We start from the raw sequence: 27,957 nt of genomic DNA on the forward strand, positions 1-27,957 counted from the left end.
ATTATAGAACCAATAACACTAGATTTAGTTTGGATTTTAAAATCCATCAAAATACACCAACCAATAACCCCCACTTAGTTAACTAGAAACTGTCCTAAAGTTCTTAAGCATATAAACAGGTACGTTAGACCATGTATATATCTTGGCCTTGATTGGTAACATCAATAACTGCGGATTGGAAAAATTAATTAAAATGTGGAAAATTTAAATCTGTTTAATGAAAACGTATAAAATATTTTTGTATGATTGGAATATTTTTCAGAATGGTAGAATATAAATTATATTAAAACTAAATTTTGATATATTATTTAATCAATTAATAAATATTAGTAACTACAACGTTATTATAATATAAAATTAATAAACATTAATAATTAAAATAATTATTATAATACATAAATTATCATAGAATTAACTAATATGAAAATAATATTTAGTACTCCCTCCGTTTTTTAATATAAGTAGTTTTACTGCTATGCACATAGATTAAGAATATCATTAATTTCTTATATTTTCTAAACAAAAATAGCATTAATTATTTACCTAACCACAATTCAACCAATATAAAAATAGAAGATATATTATCATTGGTCAGACAACATCCCCTATATATTATTTGAGAAGCATTACAATATTTTTTTGTAGTCACGTGTCATCACTAGAATGATTCTTAGAATTCTTAGAGAAATATGTTGGTCCATATAAATATATAATAAATTTTTTATTAAACTAACCATAAGTACACTATTAATGTTCTTCATTATTTCCTGAAATAAAATCACGGAATTTCTTAATATGGCTAAAGTATATATGAAAATTAATGATTTTGAATGATAAAGATTTGATAAAAATAAGTGTATATTATATTATATTTGTTTAATTTTAAACTATAAAAATAAATTAAACAACCATAGTAACCATATAATAAACATTAAAAAATTCTTTATATGTTATATTTGTGGTCCATGGTTTAAATTTTTTGTTATGATATGATACAAATGATTAAGAAATCATATAAGTTGAAGTCTCATTTAATAAGTATTAAAAATAAAAGATATATATATATATATATATATATTTATATATATATCATTTTAAGTTAATTTATATGCCATATAAAAAATACATAAATATCTTAATTTTGAAATTTAGTTTGATCAATTTTTAATAAAAAATTTGAAAATATATTGACAACTTAATTTTTTAAAATATTATAAATTACTTAACCTATTAATCCTACAGTGAAAATTTTGTTATCAGTAATTTTAATTTTTTGCTATAACATATACAAATGATAAGAAAAACATATGAGCGAAAAACATCTCATAAATATTAATTTTAAATATACTATATATATGTTACTATCATTTAAATTTAATTATATACCATATCAAATAGAAAAAAATATTTTTTGGATTAATAAAATTTATATATATATTCGTACCAATTTAATTATATAAGTATTAGTTACTATATTTTAATTTATTTAATATATCTTTGTTATTTCATAATATGTTAGAAACATATAATATATATGAAATAATTTATATATATAACGTTTATCCCGCGCAAGGCACAGATCTTAACCTAGTTAATTATTAATAGATGTTACATAGAAAACCAAAAACGACATATAATTTGGAACAAAAAAATTTCTCTAAAACGACTTATATTGAAAAACGGAGTGAGTAGCTTACAATATTCATTATTATATAATTAAATATAATGAAAATTTGATTTTACAAGCAATCTAATAAAACCTTAATTTTCACTTAATGATTTTTTTTTGTATTTTGTCAGCGAAAACACAAAAAATTTCTTTTTTATTTTATTTCACAATTTTTCTAATTTGAAATTTTTTCATGGAGTCACGTTTTTAGATGTAATTAATTTCATCAGTCCACATTTTACCAATCATATCCCTTAATAAATTTATATTTTGGCCATTTGTAGTGTTGTCAAACGGGTTGTTCCGTCCCGTCCCGGCCCGGACCGCTGCGGGTTTTCTCTTGTGCGGGTTACGGCGGGTCAAGCCCGCGCGGGATGCGGTCTCCAATAGCTCGGCCCAAGCCCGCCCCGCCGAAATGCACAGGCCTTTACAGGTCGTCCCGCGGGCTGCGAACCATCAGGTGCACCAATGGACTTCTAAACGCTGTGTGCTGTTCCATAACACTTACTGACGCTGCATGCTGCTCCAGGAGACCAGGACACTTCATCTTCGTGTTAAAGATGTACAATTCAGGCTTTTATACTACATATCTAAATTCATTTTGTCCTTGTAGTCAAAATTTCAATTCATATAAGTTCTTGAAGTCACTGATGATAACCAAGCTCGAGTTATTGATGATAACTAAATCTTATAGTGCATGTAGAAGATGAGATTTTAGTCTTAACAAATTTTAAATAAAGAAAAACACCAAATCAAAGCAGTCAAAACAAAACCAAGCAAGTAAAACAAGATGTAGCAGATTGTAAAAAATAAAAACACCAAATCAAAATAACAATTCAAGCTTCCTCATCTTCATCTTCCCCATTGACAATGGACTGAAATGATGGCACTTTCTCTTCTTCACCATCACCATCGATTTCTTCATCTGTAAATATCAGAAATTTCATTTACTTAGGACTAAGGGATAATGATACTCTACAAGAAATAATAATGTGAATTAATTACCATGTGCATAAGATTCGTATCCCTTGATCCAATTTCTAGTGCATATCAAAGCTTGCACATTTTTTGGGAGAAGACGGCTCCTGTATTTGTTAAGAACTCTAGATCCAATGCTAAAAGAGGACTCTGAAGCCACTGTTGTGATTGGAATACTTAGCAGGTCACATGCCATTGCAGGCAAATCCCCATACCGATGGGCATTATCCTTCCGCCAATCGAGGATGTCCAAGCTCTGAAAATTAGTAATGTCCAGAGGTGGTTCATCAAGATAAGCTTCTAGAGGTGTTTTTCCAGTCGCAACCCCACTGACTTTGCGAAATGCAAAGAAATCCTAAGAAGGTTATTTAGAAAAAAATTAGAAATGAAAAGAGAGATGAACAAAAGGTTTAAAAATTAATAAACACTCACACCGTAGTTCTCAAACAGTCCCATTGTCCCTGCTCCAGAAGCTTTTTGTGAAACAGTCTCTCGTGGCTCTGTAGACGGTGAGCTATTCTTGGATTTTTTGTCATACGACTCAAACAAAATACTAAGCTTCTCACGCAAGTTCTTTAGCTTTGCATCACGTGTACTCATGTCAAGCTTTTCCAAACAGCATTCGACAATGGAAAGCTTAAACCTTGGATCGAAGACTGCTGCCATTGCAAAAAGACCACTGACTTCATCCCAATATTTATCGAACTTCTCTTTCATCGGTGGCACCATGTATCTCACAATCTCATCTTCGCTTCCCTCATTGATCCGAAGCCAATTATGGATCTGGAAAACCTGATAGAAATACAAGTTTGAAGTAGGATAGTTCGAACCAGACATCAAGGTCGTGATTACAGCAAACGGACCCAAGAAATTGCAGATATTCTCAGCTCTTGTCCATTCCTCAGCAGTGGGAGCCATTTTATAACCCTTCTTATCAAATGTCTCCAACTTGGCAAAGGCTCGACGGTACCTGATGGCTCTTTCAAGCATAAAGAAAGTGGAGTTCCATCTTGTCGGAACATCGAGGAGTAGACCCCCAGTTTCTACTACACCCGCAGCCGCAACGCATTTCTGGAACAAGTTTTCACGTGTTTCCGATGACAGTACATACTTAACACTCTCTCTTACTTTGTGCAAAGAGTCTCCAATTACCTTCAACCCATCTTGTACTATGAGGTTAAGAATGTGCGCTGCACATCTCACATGGAAAACCAAGCAGTCCAAACCCAAGTAAATTATAAATCAGAAGGAGTCTCCAGATTAATGCTTTGACGACAGTGGCAGAAGCAAATTATGCTTACATACTTGACACATAAATCCACACCCGTCGGTGCTTAATTAATTTATTCAGACTTCGACGAACTTTCCATTGGAGGGATAACGAAATGTTTGTTTGCTTGAAGACAGTCGAAAGACAAGTTAGAAGAATTGATGTGTGCATATTTCTTGGCTTTTAGCCATGTAAATAAAGTGTGGTAGTCCTTTCTCATCCACTTTATTTATTTATTTATTTATTTTTGAATTAACCAGTGACCGAATTAAAGTCAACAGACTAATCTGTGGATCCCAGCAATACCGACATTTGTAAATCTTCTGATGATTAGTGGGAATCGAACTGCAAGTTCACCATAATGAGATTATCCCTTAAGCGTCACTAGCCAACTCCATTGGTTTTTCTCATCTCCTTTAGAGTCTGAATTAAGCAGTTTGCATTCATTTTCTCCATGTTATCCATTTTAAAGTCTTAGTTGCATTTCATGAAATTTTCATATAGTCTTTGAGTCTTGTTTAGGTCTTCTTAGAGTTATGCAAGAGTGGAGAACTTGGAATAGTGGAGAGTTCATATGCAGAATCTAGAATCTATACTTGAAAAATTAACTAAGATGGTCTTAAATATCATTTATGAGGTTCACCTTTTGGCACAACATAGGAAACTGATTAAGAGTTATGAGTTCTTACATTTTTGTTTTTTGAACACCAAATATATTAAGAAGAAATCATCCCATGACTAGGATGAAATAGCAGTAGCGGTACAAAGAGTAGACTTAGCAATCAAATCAGCTAAGGAGTTCAAAAGCTTTGCAATAAACTTAAAAGAAACAGGGTAGAAAAAACGGAGATAGATATTCAATATCCTGGAGATAAATATTCAATATCCTGGCGATAGAGCTGTCAAATGGTCCGTGACCAATTGGACCATTTCAATTTTGGGTAGTAATGGGTGGTCTATATTAGACAATGGTCCAAACAAATGTGCAAGACCAATAGAGACCATGTCCAAATGAGCATGCCCATGGACACCCAATAGTATTTGTAATTATTTTTTCGATTATTAGTTTAGATTTTTTACTCTCTATAATTATGTTTTCTCTTCAAAATTATAAAATACCTTCTTCTTGCCAAAACCGAGAAATCATGTTTTCCTGCCAAAACTGAAAAATTACGTTTTCCCGCAAAAACAAGAAATTTATGTTTTTCGGCCAAAACCAAAAAATTACATTTTCCCGCCAAAACCGAGAAATTACGTTTTCCCACCAAAACCAAGAAATTATATTTTTTTGCCAAAACCGTGAAATTACATTTTCCCACCAAAACTGTAAAATTCATTTTTTCGTCAAAAATGTGAGATTATGTTTTCCCGCCAAAATTATAAAATTTCTCTTTAAAACTGTAAAATTACGTTCTTTTTGCCAAAATTTTGAAATTATGTTTTCCGTCAAAATCGTTAAATCTTGATTTCCCGATAAAACCGTTTTTTTTTGCTAAAATTGTAAGCTATGTTTTTTTTTGGTTAAAATCATGATAGTATGTCTTTAAGAAGCCCATGGACACCATTGTCCATTTGGTTTTTACCTAGTTGCACCATGTACCAATTGGTCTTTTGTCCAACTGGACCATTTATTAATTGGACGAATCCATATCCCGCCAAAAATGAATTAGACTGAGTTAGCCCAAGTCAGCCCCGCCTAGTTGACACCTATACCTGGAGGATCCCACAGAGGTCAGCCGGAAGAGATTTCGAAGAAATTGCTACTAAGAGCGGTTGATAATCTGTGATGAAACAAATTCTTGAGTAGCCCCGTGTTTGGGCGGTGAGTACTGCACAAAGCAGTGCTAGAGCTTCGGCGATGAGACTTGTCTTTCCACTCGAGAAACCTTGTAGATGATTCACCCTTCTTTATTTTTAAAAATACATCCAAATGCTGTTATGTTGCTTTCCTTCTTCCATGCTGCATCTGAAAAGCAGAGTACTGAATCATCCAAGTTGGGTATGATCAATGACTGACTGCATTGGTGGGTTGGTGTAGGCAGCAGGGGTTATGCCATCTTCCATTCCCGTGCATTCCTTATGGTTTTGGACAGTGTTTCCTCCGGTGAAACTAGCTTATCTTCGAATATCATTTTGTTTCTCGCTGTCCATAATTCCCAGCATATCCAAGGATAGATATCAGAGGTAATACCATTAGGGGGGCAGGCATGTAACCTTTTTTACATATATTTAAAGCTTCAACAAAGTCCGAGCTTTTTTCAGGATTTAATTTTGTAGCTTGAAAAGAGAAGTTGCAAAATCACAGCGAAGGAATAAATGCGTAACAATTTCTAGCTCTCCGCATCGAATACAAGTAGTTTTATGCAGTAGACCTCTTGTTGTACGTTAGCTCCAGTGGGTAAAGCTCCTTGTGTCGCTTTTACATGTCTAGTCAATGAAAATTGATGTTTAAGGTATTTAATGGTTATTAGGACATTAGATTATTGTTTGCTCATATTGTGATATTAATGGAATTGGTGTTAAATTCATAATTAACATATGGTTAGTATGATGGAACTGGATAAGGTCAAATTAGTGATTTTACTTAGGGATGGACGCAAGGCGAGTACTTGTTTTTTATGTATACTTGATATTTGGGTTGCTTTAAAACGAGTAATAAATTTTTGGATTTGTACTTGACTTGTCGAAAACAAGTACTTGTTATTTCAAGTACTTGTTTAAAAATATTTTACTTGCAAGTTATTTGCCTCGTTCGATTACTTGTTACGCATAAGTATTTATAAATTATTTGGACATATTTTTAAGTTTCTGAGAATTACTTTGCATATAATTTTATCAGAGAATGTTATGAAAATTCATTTTGTTTACTCTGACTTGGAAAAAAACACAAGAATTATTTTAAATAAAATATTTGCGCCTAATATAAAAAAGAATAAGAAACAAAATACATAGATTTTTATAAGGAAGTTCAGTAAAAAAAGTTTTTGATAAGAAAGTATTTCTTACATCTTACAACAAAGAAATATATGTTTTAGGGCTTTGGTTTTTCTGGTTTAGTTAACAATTTTCAGTAATAAAACAAGTAACGAGTAATATCAAGGCGGGTCGTTAATTGTTTTTGCGATACTTGTTACTTTCCTTGTACTTGCAAGTAGCAAAACTTAGTGACTTGATACTTGACAACGACGAGTACTAGAAAAATCGAAGCGACTATGGACCAAGTAACATATATACGGCGAGTAACGAGTATTTATGTCCAGCCCTAGATTTTAGACCTAATATTATCATTCAATGATTGTATTGAGCATCTTAGATTGACCTTTGGTCACCCAAAGTCAATAATCTTGATCCAAATTTTATAAATTGATCAAATTTTATAACTAGATCAAATTTTACTAATCATTTATTCTTCAATTCCTTTTAAGTTGAATGAAACTTAGAAGCATATGACCTAATAATAACAAAAACGTGTAGATATATGTGTACATGCAAAGATTTTGTTACTTTTGTCAGGGATCATTATCATGTTAAAAAAAATATTTAATAGAATTTCTTTTATTAACTCAATATTTTCCCATTTTTACATCTCATATCTACATTATTATTTCTGAAATATTTTTTTTTGTATTCGAGCTTTCATGTTAAAAAAAAATAGAGTGGTAAGTCGTTGTTACACTTAATTAATGAATAATTTATTTTATTATTTAAATAATCGAGTAATAGTTTTTATATTTAGGTACTTTCTGTTTTTATTAATTCTGGATAATAACACAATAAATAATAATTTTAGATAATAATAATACAATAGATAATGATAAGATAATAATAAAGATTGTTATTATAAAATCAAAAATATATATTATATCATATAAAATGTTCAGAAAATATAAATATATTCTATTCATACACTTTTCCATGATAACCAACCGTTTCACAAATTCTAATCACGTCAAATTGCAGAAATTATATCATATATTTGTGTACATATAATACAAAAATTAACATACTATTGTTTAATATTCTACTGTTCAAAACTAAATAATAATGCGTTCACGTAATTACTTCTAAAAAATTTAAGTCAAACAAAAATATACAGTATAACAATGTCTTTCCAAGTGTTCGACAAGTGTTGGTTCTTTTTTTTTTGTCAACAACAAGTGTTGGTTCACTTAAAACATATTTGCATTGATTAAAATATCTCTAACTTATTATATGGATAAAATTCCAATAATGTATAAACTATGACAGATATTCAGTTGTGATAAATTTTTAGTTTTAAAGTTATATCTTCTATGAATATTTTTTGCTGATTTTTTCCTTCATAGATGGAGATAATAGCGTTGAAATGTGATGGTTTTTCAATTGATAATGATGTAATAATAAATATTTATAAAATGATTATTTCTGTATGTGCAGATAAAACACTTAATTATTTAAAATTCAAAATAAAATAATTCCAAATTAAAATAAATTAGTAACTTAATATTATTTATTATTTTCATGCAGTAAATAAGCCCTTTTAATACATAAAGTTTACTATATACTCTAAGAAGAATGAGGACGAGGACATTTTGAATCACATGCGGCTTGGTCGGGCCAACAAGGATCACCTTTTAAGGCTACACAACACCAACCCCATTTCTTAAACCATTTTGTACGCATACAATTTGAGTCTATGATTAGTTTTGATTTATCTATATCTCTAATATCTGTCCTTGCACCTACACATAAAAATCACACATCAACCAAACGTTAACAAGATAAAAACGAAAAAAACATAAGTACTATAATTGCAAAAATCTATACATACACTGATGTAAAGTAAATAGGGAGATGATGAATATGCACATGAGAGCTGTATGTATCTTCATGATTTTCTTAAACAACAATGTGATGTCCTTAACTTGTTTAGTAGTCTTGTTTCAAAAGAATGTGAATTTTGTCTTCTTGTAATTTTTTTTTATAAAGTGTGCTATTAAATGAAAATTTAAAATATCTTGTGTAATTTAATAATTTTAAAGAAGTAATATATATGTAATCATTAATTATTAACTAGATTTCACATGTTTATATTTTATCCAAGATATGTGTGTATATATTTCTTGTTATAATTATTTAAAAATATTCCTATTAATATTAAATACCAGAAAAATAATTAAGGAACAAAAACAGAAAAAAGTTTATATGTTTATAAAAAAATGATAACATTTGTATGGCTTTAATAAAAACTAGGTTAAGATCCGCGCCTTGCGCGGGATGAATATATATAAATTATTTTCAAGTATTCTATATTTTTTACATATTATGAAATAATAAATATATATTGAATAACTAAAAATTTATTAACTATTACGTATATAATTAAATTGGTACAAATACTTAAATAAATTTTATCAATCCAGCCAAACATTTTTTTTCTATTTTATATGGCATAAAATTAAGTTTAAATGATATTAACATAGATATATAGTACATTTTTAATATTGACATCTGTTAAAAAATATTTTGTACTCATATTATTTTTGATCATTTGTATTTATTTATAAAAAAATTAAATCAATGATAACAATAAAAAAATTGTGGGATGTTTAATAGTATTAGTAATTTATAATTTTAAAAACATTCAATACAAAATTTAAAATCTAAATATTAAGTTGTCAATAACTATTCAATATGTTTATAAAAAAAATTCAAAGCAAATTCGAAATTAAAATACTTATGTATTTTATATGGTATATAATTTATTTTTAAAAGCTATTAATATACATATATATATAATATTTATTAAATGAGACTTCCTACTTATATAATTTCGTAATCATTTGTATCTTGTTATAACATAAATTTTAAACCATGGATCACAAAAATTTCTATGTGAGATTTTTAGCAACTTAAGTCATTTATATTCGTTTTTAAAAATTCAAAATATATAATATACGAAAAAATCTATATTTTTATTATATAGTTAATGTGGTCGTTTAATTTATTTTAATAAGTTAAAATTAAAAAAAAATGATAGAGAATAGACTAATTTTTATCAAATCTTTATTATTCAAAATCATTAATTGTTATATATATACTTTAACCGCATTAGATAATTCCGTGATTTTTATTTAAGGAAACAATGAAAAACATTTATGATTAATTTATGGTTAGTTTAATAAAAAGCTTATTATATATTTATATGGACCAACATATTTTTCTAGGATTCTAAGAATGATTGTGGTTATGACATGTAGCTACAAAAATATTTTGTAATGCTTCTCTTTTAATATATAGGGGATACATATAACAAATTAGTTATTATATTTATTGTTATATGATGTATAATTTATAATTTTTTGAAAATATAGAATAATGTTTTAATAAATTATAGAGGTTTCTTACATTTCACCTAGTTTTAACTACTTACGGTCATCTAGTATATTTTGGATTTTATATTTGTTCTATTATTACTAATCTATGATTTTAATTTTTAATTTTTTTATTGTTGTAATAGTCTAAGATTAGAGATTTAAATTATAAAAATATTTTTAATCATAATATTAGTTTTTTTATATTTATTTTGAATATATTTTATTCTCTTTCAGTCTATGTTAATTAAAGTAATTATCATAATTAATATATATTAATTTTGCATTAAATTAAATTTAATATAAATTTTCACATAATTTAACTATTATTATAATTTGATATCTTTAATCTTTTCTATTACTGATTATTTATTTTTAATTTCTGTTCACATTTTACATATTCTTTACTTTCTGAAAGTTAATTATAAAATTATTTTAATGATATAGTATTTTCATAATACTTAGATTTATTTATTTATTTTGATAATTCTTTACTCTTTAAATTTATATATCTCAGGCGGGTTTTCTTTAGGCTGAGGCTCAGTTGGAGAAAATATTGGGATTTGGGAGGAGTGAGTGACAGCAGAGTCAGGTTCCTTTGGGTATCTCGTGGAACACGCGAGTCAAGGCTGAAGGAGGCTATTGAAGGTAGTTTGGGTGTTGTAGTAAGCTGGTGGGATCAACTGCGCGTGTTGTGTTACGCAGCTATAGGCGGGTTTTGGACGCATTGTGGGTATAATGATTAACGAGACATTGGAAGGGATGTACTCTGGAGTACCAAAGCTGACGTTTCCTTTGGTTTGGGATCAGTTTTTGAATGCTAAGATGATTGTTGAGTAATGGAGGATTGGGATGAGGATGGAGAGCAAGAAGAGTACGACAGAATTGTTGGCAAGGAGAGACGAGGTCAAGGAACTGGTGAAAAGGTTTATGGATGGAGAAGACTGAAGAAGGGAAAGATATGAGAAGAAGGGCTTGTGAGATCTGTCGTGGAGTTGTTGCAAAAGCCGGTTCTTCAGATGTTAATATCGACGCTTTCATTAAAGATATGATCGTGTGAGTTTGATGTTGTATTTTGGTTAACAAGAAAATAAACAGAACTCAACGAGTTATATCAGTGACGATGAATTAAATAAACGAAACAAAAGCACTAAACGAATAACTAGAGAATGCTTAGTGCTGATGAGGTAGCATACGCTTGAGTAATTAAACTGGTCCACAGGTGCGACTACTAATGGAAGCTTAAGCCCATCCTTACTACAATGAGCGGCCGTTGAGCTAATAAATTAAAGTAGTGGATTCCAATTATAGTGAGCTTGACAAGATCGTGGCCCCGTCTTGTACACAGCTTTTGGAGAAGCAGGGTCGCAGGATTTGAATTCAAGGTTCTTGCTTGGAGGTGGTGGAGGAATCAGACGTTACGGTTCATTCAAAATGATTCTACTATTTTAAAAAAATATTAAGCAAATAAATTAATATATCATCATTTAACAGGAATTGAAAGGGCAGTTTACGACAACAAACAAGAGAGAAAAGGGAAAGCTGAAATAATACAATTTAATATTCGATTAAAAATATATGAGTATACTTTCAAAGTTTTCAGTCTGTAATTACTTGAGGGAAAAGGTAAGTAAAAACGAGAAATTGCATTAACCTAAACGAATAAGGAAAATAAGGCGGTGCACCAAATCCTCTATATAAACACTCTACCACCCCCTCTTAATTTCCATAAAACAAGCTCAAAACTTCAACAGATCTCTCTCAAACTGTTGTCCTTCACATCGTTTAATTCTTTTGTTCCAGAAAAAAAAAGAACCAAAACATCGATCATGGCTTTGATTAAGAGCAACACCTTCTTCACTTCTTTGATGATTCTTCTCGCTCTCTTTGGAGTTGCCGTTGGAGGAACAGTGCACAAAGTGGGCGACTCAAGCGGATGGACCATGATGGGTGTTAATTATGAAGCCTGGGCTTCTTCAAGAACTTTTCAAGTCGGAGACTCTTTGGTTTTTGAATACAACAACGGTTTTCACGACGTTACTGAAGTCACTCACAATAATTTCGAGCTGTGTGAACCGTCTAAACCATTAGCTAAATATCAAACAGGATCAGATACGATCAGTCTAACAAAACCGGGATACCAAAACTTCATATGCGGATTTCCTAGTCACTGCGACATAGGACAAAAGCTTCAAATCCTCGTCCTACCGGCCTCGTTGGGTCCCTTTGCAGCTCCAGTTCCTGGACCAGTTCGATCACCTACTACCTTCTCGTCATCTCTTTCACCGGTTAATAATGTTCCACAACATCAGATGGGTCCACCACCAACTCCACATAGCGCAGCTGCAACCTCTAGTGTTTGGATCGGATTCCGCTACTTTCTACTTTCTCTTTTCATCTTAGTTTGATAGTCATTCACGTACGTTGTGATTCCTTTAGGTCATATTTCTAACTTTAGTACGTTTGAGTTGTGTTGTCTATTTATGTATATATAAACTTGCACTGTTATAGTTTGAAATCAATTTTTAATTAATTTATCATATTTATTAATTTATCATTACATAATAGTTTACCTAGAGACCAAGCTATTGATGTGGCCGGAGAATGTTTATTGTTTTGTAATAGAGAAGAAGTAAAAGCGAAGAAAGTTTCCAAAACAAACTAGATTAGCCCTTAAAACAGACTGCATGTGATTATGCTAAACAGAACTCTTATGAAAAAGGAGCATTATAATATCGTTGACTTTCTTCTTTTTCAAGAGCAAAGTTTGTCATAAAATACCACTATGCCCAGCTAATCGCCACGGGACTGCCCACCACGTGTATTCCGTCTGACCATTGGATGCTCCCGAAGCTGTTAGACCCAGACGCCTTAGATGAGTCTACATTAAACGTTACTGAATACGATTTCTTCTCGTTTACCTCTTTGAAATTCAAAACAGCTGGTACGACCGATATATTGACTATAGTTGTCTCCGAGGTTACTTTAACCGAGTATGATCCAGCTTCTCCAACGTTCGTGACTGTGCGCGTGTACGTGTACGCGCCGGATCCCTGGACGTTAAGGGCGAACGACGGATAATTTAGATTACCTACAGAGTACGTTTTGCTTGGATCGCAAGTGTAGTTGCGTCGCGATACTTTCATGATCTGCGACGATGTGTAATTCAATGCGCAGAGGAAATCTAAATAATCCACAGTCAATATGTCGTAAATAAGTCCTGGATTGACGGCCATCGTCGGTGACACGTGTCCTGCACCGTGATCGAACGGAGTTGAAGGTTTTCCCGTTGCGATGTCGATTAACGGTTTCCCGTCTTTGTAGGTACTGTAAGCGGTTGTCATGAGAGCCGATCGAATTGCCGCCGGACTCCATTCTGGATGCACAGACTTGAGAAGAGCTGCTAAACCGCTCACGTGAGGGCAAGACATCGACGTTCCTGAGATGATGTTGAACTCCACGCGGCGTGTGTCAGAAGCCAGTTCGGTGGGTCCCTTAGCTCCGGTCCACGCGGCGAGGATATTGACCCCCGGAGCTATCAAATCCGGTTTGAGAATGTTTGGCGTTGTTGGATTAGGCCCTCGCAAGCTAAATGCTGCAACTACTGGAGATGGCTGGACATTGACAACAGTTCCTTGTGTCAAAATCGAAGCAGTGGGATTCGGATGGGTGATGACATAATGCCGGATGATTTCTCCGGCTTTCTCTCCAACAGCGGTCGCGGGTAACAAATGAGCATCCGCCACAAGCTCTTCTCCGTTCTCCGCAGTATTAGCCAGAATCATTCCGAGTCCACCAACAGCTTTCACCACCTCCCCTTTCTCAACCCTAAAGTTCACTCCCCTGTCGCACATCACGATCTTCCCCTTAACTTTCTCCGGAATTAGGGTCCCGGAAACACAAAAGTTTCCATTAGTAGCGTTACTAGCATTCCCGGCGTAAACAAACGGCAACAGTTCAGGAAGAGCATCTCCTTTAATCAACGAAACTCCAGAATAATTATTACCGTTGCCTAGAATCACTAGTGCCGGAAAATCCCGATCTATAGTACCAGCACCTACAGTAGTAATCCACGGAGCTACGTTCGATATATCGGAAGATCTGGGACCAGAATTACCCGCAGAGCAGGACACCAGAATCCCTCTTTCCATGGCAGCAAATGCTCCAATGGCAATATCGTTTCTATAATAATCCAACGTTAAATCGTCCATAGATATGGATAGAACGTTGACGTTATCGTCGATGGCTTTATCAATTGCAGCTAAAACATCTGAATCGAAGCAACCACCTTTCCAACAAACTTTGTAAACTGCCAGTCGAGCGCCTGGAGCCATCCCACGAGCTGTCCCATTAGCGAAGCCTAAAAAATTAGCTCCTTCCACGACGGATCCTGCCGCGGTTGATGACGTGTGTGTTCCGTGACCGTCATCGTCTCTAGGCGATCTCGATTCTTTGGATTCGTCGATTGGTCCCTTCTCTGCTTCGTAACCACGAGCAAAGAATCTAGCTCCGATCAGTTTTCGGTTACAGAGCGAGGCTGTGAAGTTAGTCCCAACCTCACATTTGCCTTTCCAGGTAGACGGAATGGGACCGTATCCTTTGTCGGAGAAGCTTTTTCTCTCTGGCCAAACACCGGTGTCGATAACTCCGACGACAACGTCGCTGGACGCTTCAGTTTCAGGGAATAGATCTCCGTTGTGTACGTCCAGACCGAGGAATAGTGGAGTCCGGGTGGTGTGTAACTCGTACTGTTGCTCTGGTAGAACCGAGATGACGCCTGGTTGAGTCATAAGCGAGTCAGCTTCTTGGGGAGTAAGCCGAGTGGAGAATCCGTGAATCGCGTTGTTGTAAGTGTAGAGCAACTCAGCGGATTCTGAGACGGATTTGAGTGAAGAAGCGTACCAGAGAGAGTGGAGGTCGAAGCTCGAAGGCATCTGAGATTTTGCCATGTGAACGATGTAAGTTGCTTGTTGAGCTCCATTGGACACGTGGCAGGAACCCAGATAGAGAAGAACGATAAAAAAGGATGCAGTGGAGAATAGAAACGAAGAAGACATCTTTTGTACTTTTTGTGGTATCTCCCTGAGTTGAAGAAAAAAGTGAAGATGTGTGAGAGTTTATATAGAGAAAGAGGGAGGATATATTGAAGGGGTTAGATTTCGAATGTACCGCCACTCTTCTGTTTTGAAAGTTTAGTATAGTATTGATTTTGAAAACTATCCTATGTGTTTATGATACAACATATAATCAATATTTTAATTTATTTTAGTTAAATTTTGATGTTAAATAATTAAATTGATCCATTGATCCCTTTCGCATTGATCAATTTTTTTTTACATGTTTCATATAATAACCTCTAAAAACTATAATTGTATAAATTATAATGGTAACACGATCCACTCTATAATTAAATGATATATGTCTTTACTAATTTTCAATATTTTATTTTTGTCAAATTACTTAGATAAATGTTATAATTTTTCATAAAATGAAAATGATGATTTTAAAGTTAAAATATCAAAATATATTTTTATTTTTGTATTTTTATCTACACAAAATATAATGATTGTATTTCCAGATGAGCACAACATTCTTATGCACCCATTTCCATTAAAAAGTTTAGGATCCATAAAGAACAAGAACCAAAATATCGAGCTGTTATTTAACGAAAAATGTCTGAAATATTTTGTTGCAATGAATATTATTCAGTAAATAAATAAAAATAAAATAATAAGTAATGCATTGACATTTTGAAAACTATATTTCAAATATGTGTACAGTATTTACAAAGTAAAATACATAGTATATATTATATCTATTATATATCTATTTATATTATAAACTTTAATTTTTCGTTTTAAAATTCTGTAACATTATTATTTTAAAATATTTTAATTCCCCCTGAATTATATATTAATTTAAATATTTTATAATATTAGCTTTTTAAAATTATGGTATTTTAAACATAAACTAGATTTTGAGTTGCGCATTCAAAGTGCAGAATTTTTTTTTGTTGAAAAATTAATTAAACTGTTGTTTGTTAACAAATATGTTTACCAATGAACTTTCGATTTTCAGTTCGGTTCCATTTTTTTTTAGGTTCTCCTTCAGTTGTATTTTTGACTTTTTGGTTATTGTTCGGTTATTTATGAATATGAGTTTGATTCAGTTCGGTTACTTTGGTTATGAGAACAAACATTAAAGTATAATAAACTAGGATTGGCTAGCCCTACGGGCGAGATATTAGTTAATTTGATATTCACTAAATGCTCGAGTTGAAATTTTTTTTAAAAATTTAAGAATTTGGTTATCTGTTATGTGTTACTTATTAGTATGCAGTGGTATAGTTGTCTTTCGATTATTTTTGCTTTGGTATTGTATCAAATTAACTAATTATCCAACTCATAATTATAGATGTACAAATGTGGATTTGTGATAAAGTTTGATGACAACACTGTTTTTTTTTAATTTTTATTCATAGTGGAGTGTGCATGTGTCAGAAAGAGACCTATATTAACTTTTATGTTTTTGTGTATGGATTTTAAATATATATTATTTTGTATAATGCATACTTGCTTTACAACATTTACTTGTAGACTAAAAAAATTGTTTTCTATATTGTTAAAAGAGAAAATATTTAGTCTAGAATATAACATGGACATATGTATTGACTATATATAGATGTTGGGTGTTATTTTAAAATGACATATGTATAGATGTTTTTCAACCATTACTTCATTGGCACAAAACATTTATAACTGCAAATACCTTCTTTTAAAAGCAAAACTAATAAAAGCGTGTACAAAAAATGTATTTTGATATATATTATATGCATCAAGTTATAAAGGTTGGAAACATTGCAAAACTGTTTGGAGCAAAGTTTTTAACTTCACGATCTTCATCTTGACGTCAGTTCAGTGCCGGCCCTGGCCACAAGCAGAAAAAACATGGGCTTCCAGCCGACACGATAATAAGTATTCTCGCGGCCACATATTTATAAAAAGTGACTTTAGCCTATTGGTTCTAAGAGAAATTGCCAGTGCTGGAAGGTGCTGGGTTCAATTACCCCTGACAGCCTTTTGTTTTATTTTGGCCCCAAATATAAAATGGGACACATGTCATTCCCATAACGCATGACTTGATGACGTGGCATCACATGAGTGAGAGGAACATATTTTTATATATATAGATTATGTGATTGTTATTATGGCTTTTTGTTTTGTTAATGGATCATGGCTTTTGATATAACTAAAATATTGCTAACACCAAAAAATCTCTTTTCATTATGTTCCAATGCGAGATTATAAAATATATTATATCGAATATTATTAAGGGTAATATTGACTTTAACCGCTCTAACTTTTAACGTGAGAGCTCGAATCCGAAAAAACTATTTTGCAAATAGTAGTATTGAAGATTCATTAAAATTAAACTGATGTATTATAATATGAAGGTTTTAGCAATATTGGTTTAACTTAGTTTTCGAATGAAATATCAAAAGAAGAATTAGTTTTTTGAATGAAATATGAAAAGAAGGAATTAAAAACTATGTTCTACGAAAGAGAGCATCGAAGTGAGATCACTAAAACTGAGATCTTGAAAACCAAGATGAGTAGGGACTACTAACGGCAAGCCAACGACGAAGAAGACAACATCAAAGACAGCTAAATCTGATCCAACCCAAGGAGATGCAGTCCCTAGCATCAGCCAAAATCTAAGGTAAAAGAGGAGTGGCCAACATTGAGCGGAACATACTACAACACAATGAGAAACAACCACACAAATGTGAACTCATAAACCGGATCTACAATAAATACCAGATAATTTCACAAGAGAAGAAGGAAAGAAAAAATAAGAGCACATAGGTGAGTCTTTTTCGGTGATGGTGAGTAGCATCGCACACCGAAAAGGTAAATGAAATACAGAAATAGTGATGACTCAAGGTCAAAATATAGGAAGAAGAAAAAAAAGATCTTAAAATAACAATATACAAAATTTTGAAAAATTAAAATATATTGACGCTGAAACCGTAAATCTCAGAATCAACAAATGTCTAAATTCAAAGTTATTGAAATTCAATATGCTTTACATCATAAGCTTACTTCACCACTGATTAGTTTTAAATTAATTAGGAAAACCGTGTTGAATATTGGAGAATTTTCATGTTTACTATATTATTGGTACTATTATTCATGTTTACCTTCACTAAAAATACATTCTTCGTTAAGAGGTAAAAAACTCTTATACTTGTTGCTCTATATATATATAATAAATAATAACATACAAAAATTAAAAAAAAAAATTAAAAAATATATGTTTTCAAATTATGATTTTTCAAATTCGAACTTTTTTTATCAAAAAGAATTTCTAATTTTTTTTTGCAAATTTTTTTTTCAAATTTTTTTAAAATTCGAAAATTCTCTTTGGAGCATTTTTTAAATTTTAAATTTTTTTAAAAAAATTTAAGTATTTATTTATATATCTATTAGAATCTTAAACTCCACATTTTAAAAACACTACTTCACCCCTCAACTCTAAACCTATGTTTAGATTAGTTTATAAAAATATTTTATAGTAATTAAAAATATATTAAATTATTTTAAAATAGAGATTAAGTGATTTTTATAAGCTATTTAAAAAAAAGTAAAAGATATTACAAAGTTATTACATAAAAATTAGAGATATTTCTTGAAATATGTTAAGTTGCTACCACTTTTCAAAAATACATGTGGTGTTATTCAATTACTGATTTCAAATCAATTATTAATGTTTTATAATCTATCAAATTTTAAAATTTTAAGTTGATGGATTCTAAAATCTCTGTAGTAGACCTTATATTTTGAATTCATTCACTTGTTCATGAAAATCCATAAGAGATGACTTGAAATCAATTTAAAATATAAAAAAAAAATTAAAATCTTTGAAAGTTGAATAACACTAAATTTTAAAAGCTATATTTAAATCATTCACTGAATAACACTAGATTTTAAAATAGAATTTTAAATCATCATTTGAATAATAGTGAATTGTGTTTAGATTTAAATTCTATTAAAATACATGATTGAATAACACTACTGTAATCAAAAATATCCTAACATTTGGGCTAAGGATTTAATTATTATTATTATTATTATTATTTTATTATGTAACTGAACCACAATTATATTTTGGTAGCAACAGAATACGAATGTAACGGAAGCTGCCACTGAGAAGACGCATAAGACTAGATTTGGATCTAGGTACTCGCCACTCTCTTCTATTTGTCTGTATATATGCAATATTTACCCATGTCCACTGTGGGATAGCAATTGGGTCCACATTAGACATCATCAATCCATCAACATGTCTTTATGTATATATTTCCCATCAAAACCGTATGCCACGGTTTGTCCAAAAAAAAAAAAGCGTATGCCACGGTCCGTGGATAACTTGAAGTTTGGTTCAGCAAGTTGTAACTTAAGATGTTAAGCAAAAAAAAAAAGTTGTAACTTAAGATGTTAAGAAAAGTAAAAGTTTTGAATTAAGATTTTTGTGGTGGGTCCATAATACATTGATTACGTACATAATCATGATTTATGTTTGGTAACTTATAGTTTGTTTTATATTCCAAGTCATTTAATTTAAACTAGATTTTGACCCGCGCTTTGAAATCGCGGGATTATTTTTATTTATAAAATTATTAATCTGTTTGTTAGTTAAAAAGAAAAATAAAAAAAAATATTTGTTCAACCAATTGTCACTTGATAATTATTTAGTATATTCAATGAAATAACCTGGTAAAACGGTAATTGAAAAAATGTCTAACCATAAATTGCAGTTTTTTTTAAATCAACATTATTTTAAGTTTTTAAATATTAATTTAGAAAGAATAACATTTAATTTAAAAGATATCAGATAAAACTTATTCTAGTAGGTTTATCATTTTAAATTTCATAATATTGTTAAAAAACTTGAAAATTTTGAACCGTATTAATTCTAGTGATAAGAACCATGGCTACGGCGACCACATTTTCCTCTCCCTCAAATAGTCTTCCATTCCATATCTTGGTATTTAATAGGAAGTTTTATCTCTCTCCCACCTCTTGTCAAGTTGAGCGAGCTGGATGGCTCTCTCACAACTTCATCTACATCACCTAACACTTCGAACCGAGAAGGACTCTCAAATGCGCAAGGGTTAGATGATGTGGTTAAGGGATCAACAACTAAAGTTTCACAAACCTTAGTGTTGGTAATGATTGATGGAGGAGACTCCATAACAGGTGTTGTAATGGGAGTAGATTGTAAATCTACTAATATGGGTAAAGTGGTGACAGAGTTTGGCAAAGCAGTGGAGTTCTCCTGCTCTAAAGTATGTTGCAAAGCCGGAGTGATTTCAAGTTCATATATGAGACCTTCAATCTCTGTAATATGATTCTGAGGATCAGGGGCATTACAATCTGGAGTTGGAAGAGAGAGCTTTGCATTGGGATGTATTTCTTTTTGATGGATAGCTGCTGAAGATGAGTCAACATTATCCTTTTGCTGAAGGATATCAATATCCACTATAGGGACCTCAGAACATGTGTCTATAGAAGGGGCAGCGAACTGAGCAGTTGTAGAAGGTAGGAGAAATCTCTTCGCTTTGTGCCCTAGATTACCACACCTCTCACACATAGATGGAATCCATGTATACTCAACATTAACAAGAAAGATGTTACCTTGTTTATCATCCACGGCAATAAGCTTTGGAAAGTCTCTATCCAGCTCCATCTCAACTAAAACCTTTGCTTCACCCATACTAGTAGGATCAAGCCAGGGTTTATGCGTAAGAATAGGTTCTCCAAGTCCTGAAGCAACATGACTTATTCCTAATCTTGAGTAGCAACAATCAGGAACATTCTTCAAGTTGGCCCAAACCGGAAGCATAGAGATTTCAGGGATATTAAAAGAGTCTTCTGGAGTCCATGGCAGTACGAAAAGTAAGCAATCATCAATATGCCATACACCTCGCTGAATCACCCAATGACAAGTAGGTTGGTGCGAGATATGAAACATGAAAGCCGAATGGGTAGAGAACACTTATGAAACTTGCCAAAAATATACTCATCCTTATTCTCCGGACCTAACCTAAGCACTTTCGAAGGAATGGATACCTCAGGTGTACCATCAAGTCGATACGTTGGTGTGGCTGCTCGGTAAATATTGACAACTTTTAACCAAAAACAAAAATTGACAACTTAATATTTAAATTTTAAACTTAGCCTTGTACTTTTAAAACATTTATAAATTGTTATAACTATTAATCACATAATAAATTTTTTGTTATCAGATTTAAATTTTTTGTTATAAAAATATACAAATTATCAAAAAACTATATGAGTCGAAAGCATCATTTAATATACATATCAATATTAAAAATACACTATATATATGTTAATGTCATTTAAATTTAATTATATACCTTATAAAATAGAAAAGGTGATTGTTTGCATTTATGAAATTTATTTATGTATTCACACCAATTTAATTATATATATAATAGTTACTGACCTTTTAGTTATTCAATATATATTTATTATTTCATAAATATATAAATGAACATATAATACATAAAATAGTATATATAATGTTAATCCCGAGCCGTCTTAACCTAGCTATGGTTTATATTTCATATTGATAAAACCGATTGTACTATGTGTATATAAACTAGGCCTGAAACTTTTTATCCAAAATACGGATTCGATCCGGATCCTATCCGAAAATCCGGATATCCGGAGGGGCCGAATCCGGATCCGGATAATAAAATGTTGGATCCGTCAAATCCAGATCTGGATATTTTAATTTTTTAGTTCGTATATCTGGATCCGTAAGTTTTATTAATAACTATTTCAAAAATAGTAATATCTATATATAAACATTAATTTTATTTAATATATTTTCAATTTTATAATAGTATATATAAATTTTATGTAAACTTTGTAATATTATACATAGAAATAGTTAAAAACATTATATAGATTTTTATTTTAAAATTATTGTTAATATTTTATATATATTGATATTATTTTTTATTTATTTTAAGGATCCAAATCCGGATCCGGATATCCGTCGGATATTACAATTTTTAGAAGGATATCCGACACTTAGATATCCGAAAACCCTGGATCCGGATAAGGATAGTAAAATTATGAATCCGCCGGATAAGGATCCGGATAACTTAAAATTGCTCGGATACCCGATCCGTCCCAGACCTAATATAAACACATTCTCTTCATGAACTAAGAAAATAGTTTACCAAATATCTAAATCTGTTTCCTGATTAGGGTATCAGAATTTATTATATAAGAAAATATTATTTTAATTAGTTTTTGGTTTATTTGGTAAATAATTAGAATTGACAAAAAAAAACCTTTTTTAATATTAAAATCAACCCATAAAGAGCATAACGGAACAAACTTCCGGTTAGCCATTGGATAAACAGTAAAACTCGATAATAGACTAGGCTTATCACTAAATACATGGAAAAGTAAACGAAAAAATAGTGGGAGGGAAAGAATCTCGGCTCAAGGAACCTGTCACCAATCATCGCCAGAGAAAACCTTTTGTTTTTGATTCTTATATAAATTAAATGACTATTTTGCTTTTAAACAACGTCATTACATCAACAAATTTAACGGGTGTAGGCTTTTGCCAAAAAAATTCGAAATCAAAAGTTTTATTTACATAATATTATATTTGATGTAAATTAAATATGAACATATTTTAAGTATGATTTGGATACAGTCAGGGGCGTCCCTTGGCACAGCCAACTGAAGCATTGGCCTAGGGCCCCCATTTTTTAAGACCTCCATTTTTAAAAGTTTTATTATAATTTTTATAAATAATTTTGGATTTTACTGTTTTGTAAAGTAAAAAAAATATACCAATGTCAAAATGAATTAAATTCAGTCCATTACTAATATGTCAGTGAAAAAACAAAATAATATTAATATGGAAACATTAAAAATAAAATGAATCCACAATTAGATAGGCCCCCAATTTACTTTTTGTTTATGGCCTCCATAACTCTAGGGACGCCCCTGGATACAGTCGTGGATAACTTAAAGTCTGGTTCAGGAAGATGTTAATAAACTTAAGATTTTTGTGCATCATTCATTACAAATACAATCATATTTATGTTTGGTAACTTCAAATTTGTTTTATATGTATTTGTAGTATTTCAAATAGTTTGATTCACACTTCATTTTCTGAAAAATATTTACAGAAAGAAATGGAGATCTAAAATCCATTTCATCGTTGTCCAGTCACGACAACCGTTTTTTTTGGTTGGCACCATAGTGGCCTTGTGATTAAGTATTAGAGTAACATTATTAATTAGGTTCAAGATTTTTCTAGCCCCTTTTTATATGTGAAATTTTCATAGCGGCTCCTTTTTTTTGTGCATAATAAAAACAATAAATATATGAAAATTATAATGTCATTATTAATTAATTCCGTTTTTATTGGAGACTAAATAAATGGACTAAACTAGATTTCTTAGCTTATACAAAGTTCTAAATAGATGCTATTTTTTTATTTGGATTCTTTTTTTTGCTGAGCAGTTTTTTTATATCAAACAAACCTCTCCAAAAAGTAGAATTTTAATAATAGTTTTTATACATATTAAAAATTAACTTTTTGCAAAAACTTCTTAATACTTTGATTAATGTGATTATATACCTATTTTCAATAACTATAAATTAATAATATTTTGATAACTTTTCTTAGTTTTTAACCAGGTTTCATAAGAGTCATAAAAAATAATATAAAGCATATCTTATATATCTTATATCACAACACAACTTTCTGTATAATATCATATGGATTTTTGTATAAAAATAAACTATACCATAATTTTCTTCTGTTTATGGGTAAAACAAATAATGTTTTTGCTAATGATAATTTCCTTTTAAAAATATCATTCTTCTATAGCTTATTAGTATAATATAGATGAAAAGCTATATTTGCCTTTTTAAAAATAGTTTTTAGCTTATTAAAATAGCATTCTTTTACTGTATTTATTTATTCTTAATTCTTATGGCTTTGCATGTATAGAACTTTGTGTTAGGATCTAACATGAAATTAATTTAAATAGTGTCACAATTTTATATAAGTTTTGCAGATAATAAAATGATTATTTATTAAATTATTGTTGGCTATAGTTATATAAAAAACTATCACATAAAATAATGTATTTCTAGTTAAATTAAAATTTTTAAATAGTGGGAAAACTTAAGATCTTATATTAATCTGAAATAGGGGAAACAGTAAAACAAACTTTAAGTTATCAAACATGAAAACATTAATTATAACTATGTACGAAATCAATGTACTAACCAATGGTGGTAGTCCAGTGGCGCTTGAGAGAAATAAACTCAATACGGTAAACCCTGGTTCGAACTCCGATGGCCACACAGATATGGATTTTCGCTTTCGGCTCATTTAAATGTCTAGAAAAGAGTTTATCTGTGGGTTGGTTAAGTGTGTGTTTTTAATAAATTCAGGTTTAATCCGTTTTTTTTAATCAAAAAAAAAGTTATCAAACATGAATCATAACTATGTCCAAATCAATGTACGCTCCACAAAAAAGTTAAGTTAATATATAACTTGCTGAACCAAAATTTAAGTTATCTATATGGACCGTGGCGTACGCTTTGATGGGAAAAATATACAAAAAAAGCATTGGCTCATAATAAAGTGAGTACATAGACATGTATGATATGGACCTGACCAAAGGACAAGCTACCCAAATGAGCGATTATGACATATAGTTTGAAAGGATATATTTTTACTTAAGTTTTCATATTTTTTTAGCAATATTAATATGTAGACAGAAATTATGATTCATTTAATAATAGTAATATTTTAAAGAAGTTTTAACACTGTTTATAAAACCTTTTGATAAAAATAAATTTAGTAAAAGTATTGTTAAATAATAATTATTTTTAAAAGTGAAATTTTGTATTACTTGATTATGGTAAGATTATGATTGATTATATTCAAATGTTTATGAGAACATTGACTAACATTACTATACAATTAATTCCATGTAGCTATCTTCATTAATAGAGTTTTCGTAGTTTGAATTTTTTGACTCTTATTATAAATATATATATATATATGATATTAGATATAAATATAAAAGATGTTGAAATTTTGCTTAGTGCATCCAAACAAGTAGAAGAGAGTAACGAGTACCTAGTTCCAGGTAAATAAAGGAACTGTTGAATTTATTGGATTAAGAGCATCTCTAATATATTTTCTTTTTTTAAAAAAGATGCATTTTTTGTGTTTTAGACATATTAAAAAGTTCATTTAAATTATAAATACAACAATGATTAATTATTTCTTATAATTTAAGCCAATTGAAATGTTATAAACACAATTTATTTTTGTGATTTTTAAATTTTTACGATAATAAAATGTGTAATTTTTTGTTGATATACCTTATTGGCTGATCCGGTCAGTATCAAGAAGAATGCACTTAGTGATATAGAGTAGATTAGCTATCACATTGTCTGATCTGAGTTTAGAATGCCTTTTGACTAATGTCATAAGGTGGATCGATCATCTGTTAGTCCACAATGTCAACCGCATGTGTAGAAGCCCAACCCAGACTAGCGGAGTAATGATAATTTAGTATATAAAATATAAAAAATGCATAAATTATAAAAATATATTTGAAAACAATTTTCGAAAACATTGATCTTTCTGAAACAGAAAAAAATTCCTTTATTTTTTTTGAATATGAGAATATCATAATAAAAATGTGTTTGTTTCCAGTGTATTTTATCTCTAATTTCCTATAAAAGTAATACTTTAATATATTCTATTGTCATTATAAAAAATATTTTTTATTTATAAAAGTTGAAAACTAACCTCATTATTTTAAAATTTTGCAAGAATTTTATAAAATTATGATATTTAAATAAAATATTTCTGTAAGAGATTATTATGTAAATAAGAGGCGTGACTCTATTTCATAAAATTGTATTCTCTAAAAATATTTACTATAATTATAATTATAAGAATGTAAAGCTTCACGGATCATGTAGAAAATAACAAATGTGTCTCTATGATTGAAAAATGTTGTGTTTTCTCTAAATTTGAGGAAAAGAGAGAAATCTCTATTTTAGAAAAGGAAGTAGAGGTGTATTGAATATATTTTCTTCTATCATAGAATTTAAAGGTGAAAATAGCAATGAGTTGAAAATGTCATAAGTATTCGTCTTTGAATGGTTTTATTGAAGTAAAGCATTCTCTCATTCTAGGCAGGGCCGGCTCATTGGGGGGGACAAGCGGTGCGACTGTCCCGGACCCAAGCTCGTGTCCCCCGTATAATACTAATTAAGGGGTTCAATTTTTTTTATAAATCTATATTTTTATATATAAAAAAATATAAATATAATAAATAAAATTAAAAAGGGTCCAATATTATTTGATATGTATATAATTTTATTTTTATTACAAAATACAAAATATTAACGATTAAATTTTAAAAATATTTTAAACATTATATGTATATAAATTTTAGAAGGTAAATTTTTTTTTTCTCTAGGGCCTTTAACACTGTTGAGCCGGCCCTGATTCTAGGGAGGGTTAGAGTCTAAGATTTAAAGAAGATGGTAGTATTGGCTTGGAGAGATGATTGTGAATTTAAGATAGGAGAAATATCAAGAGTCCATCAGCATGAGAAACGAGATGCTGCTAGTTCGACGGAGAACAAGACACGGAGAAGATCTCGGAAGCTGCGGGATCTGGGGAACAAGAAGAAGAGAAGAAGGATGAGAATAAAAGGGAGGAAGGCGCAGAGAGGAGGAGACATACGAAACCCTAGAGACGTAGCACCCTAGGTACGACCACCACTACCTCGAGCTCTCATTCTCTCACTCTCCAAACCTTGTTCTTAGTTCTTATTTCTTGTCAGTTGTAACCATATCTTTCTATAGGGTAGATTTTGCATGAACTACATCATGTAGATAAACTTGAACATTTGTTTGTAACAAAAACATTTGGCACATGTTGTGTCATATCGGCTTGATAGCAAAAAAGGAGTGATTTCACTGCCACAAGTGATTTCAGATACGCTTTCTTCCGTAGCACCTTTATCCCTTTCAGAGACTCTTTGATGTTTTCCCAGCAAGTATCCACAATGGCAATCAGTCCGGTTGAGCTGCGCAAGGATTTTTTGCTCTTTCTCAAACATGCCCATGCACATGTGGATTATAGCTTCTTTGCGTCCAGCGCGAGCGGCAACGGAGAAGTGATGGAGAGCAAGAAGTTACTGTCAGAATGAAAGTATTTGAGTATACCTCTGATGTAGTGGGCTTCTGGGTTGTTTTTTGCCAAGCATCTCAACATCAAACCGGTGTATCGGGTTGCTAGTAATGGTTTCTTAACCAGTGGTGAGAAGCTTAGATTTTGGCAAACATGGTAGTCCTAAGATGAGAGGTATAATTGGGAAAAAAAAAAGATGAGAGGTATAATTCCTTGCATGAACAGGTTGTTGTGGCAATTTCTTTTTTTTTTTTTTTTTTTTGTTGTGGCAATTTCTCCAAGCAAACCTTGAGGCAGTGCTTCCAGCCGGCTCATCTCCGCCTTGTTTGGGTCCATGGTGCGTGAGTGTTTAGGTTTCTTCAATTTTGTTATCTGTATTGTGATGATTCATT

General features: G+C 31.0%; 3 protein-coding genes and 1 pseudogene across 3 annotated transcripts; 1 reads left to right on the forward strand and 3 right to left on the reverse strand.

Moving 5' to 3' along the window:
- Window positions 1-1,068: 1,068 nt before the first annotated feature.
- Window positions 1,069-9,351, reverse strand: LOC103865377 (zinc finger BED domain-containing protein DAYSLEEPER). Its single transcript, XM_033290492.1, has 4 exons — window positions 8,728-9,351; window positions 3,080-8,638; window positions 2,675-3,002; window positions 1,069-2,594 (listed from the first exon to the last, which is right to left on the reverse strand). The coding sequence occupies exons 2-4, from the start codon at window positions 3,635-3,637 to the stop codon at window positions 2,506-2,508; spliced, it is 975 nt and encodes a 324-aa protein (XP_033146383.1). The 5' UTR covers window positions 3,638-8,638; window positions 8,728-9,351; the 3' UTR covers window positions 1,069-2,505.
- A 741-nt stretch (window positions 9,352-10,092) lies between these two features.
- On the forward strand, window positions 10,093-13,126 carry LOC103865016 (mavicyanin). Its single transcript, XM_033290484.1, has one exon. It carries the CDS (start codon window positions 12,100-12,102, stop codon window positions 12,676-12,678), a length of 579 nt encoding a protein of 192 aa, XP_033146375.1. The 5' UTR covers window positions 10,093-12,099; the 3' UTR covers window positions 12,679-13,126.
- On the reverse strand, window positions 12,917-16,833 carry LOC103865017 (subtilisin-like protease SBT1.7). The gene has a single exon (XM_009142796.3). It carries the CDS (start codon window positions 15,325-15,327, stop codon window positions 13,054-13,056), a length of 2,274 nt encoding a protein of 757 aa, XP_009141044.1. The 5' UTR covers window positions 15,328-16,833; the 3' UTR covers window positions 12,917-13,053.
- Window positions 16,834-22,279: 5,446 nt separating this feature from the next.
- Window positions 22,280-27,933, reverse strand: LOC117133520 (annotated as a pseudogene).
- Between the last annotated feature and the right edge of the window lie 24 nt (window positions 27,934-27,957).

The sequence above is a fragment of the Brassica rapa genome, chromosome A04 (genome assembly GCF_000309985.2).
Source record: "Brassica rapa cultivar Chiifu-401-42 chromosome A04, CAAS_Brap_v3.01, whole genome shotgun sequence".
Taxonomy (NCBI): domain Eukaryota; kingdom Viridiplantae; phylum Streptophyta; class Magnoliopsida; order Brassicales; family Brassicaceae; genus Brassica; species Brassica rapa.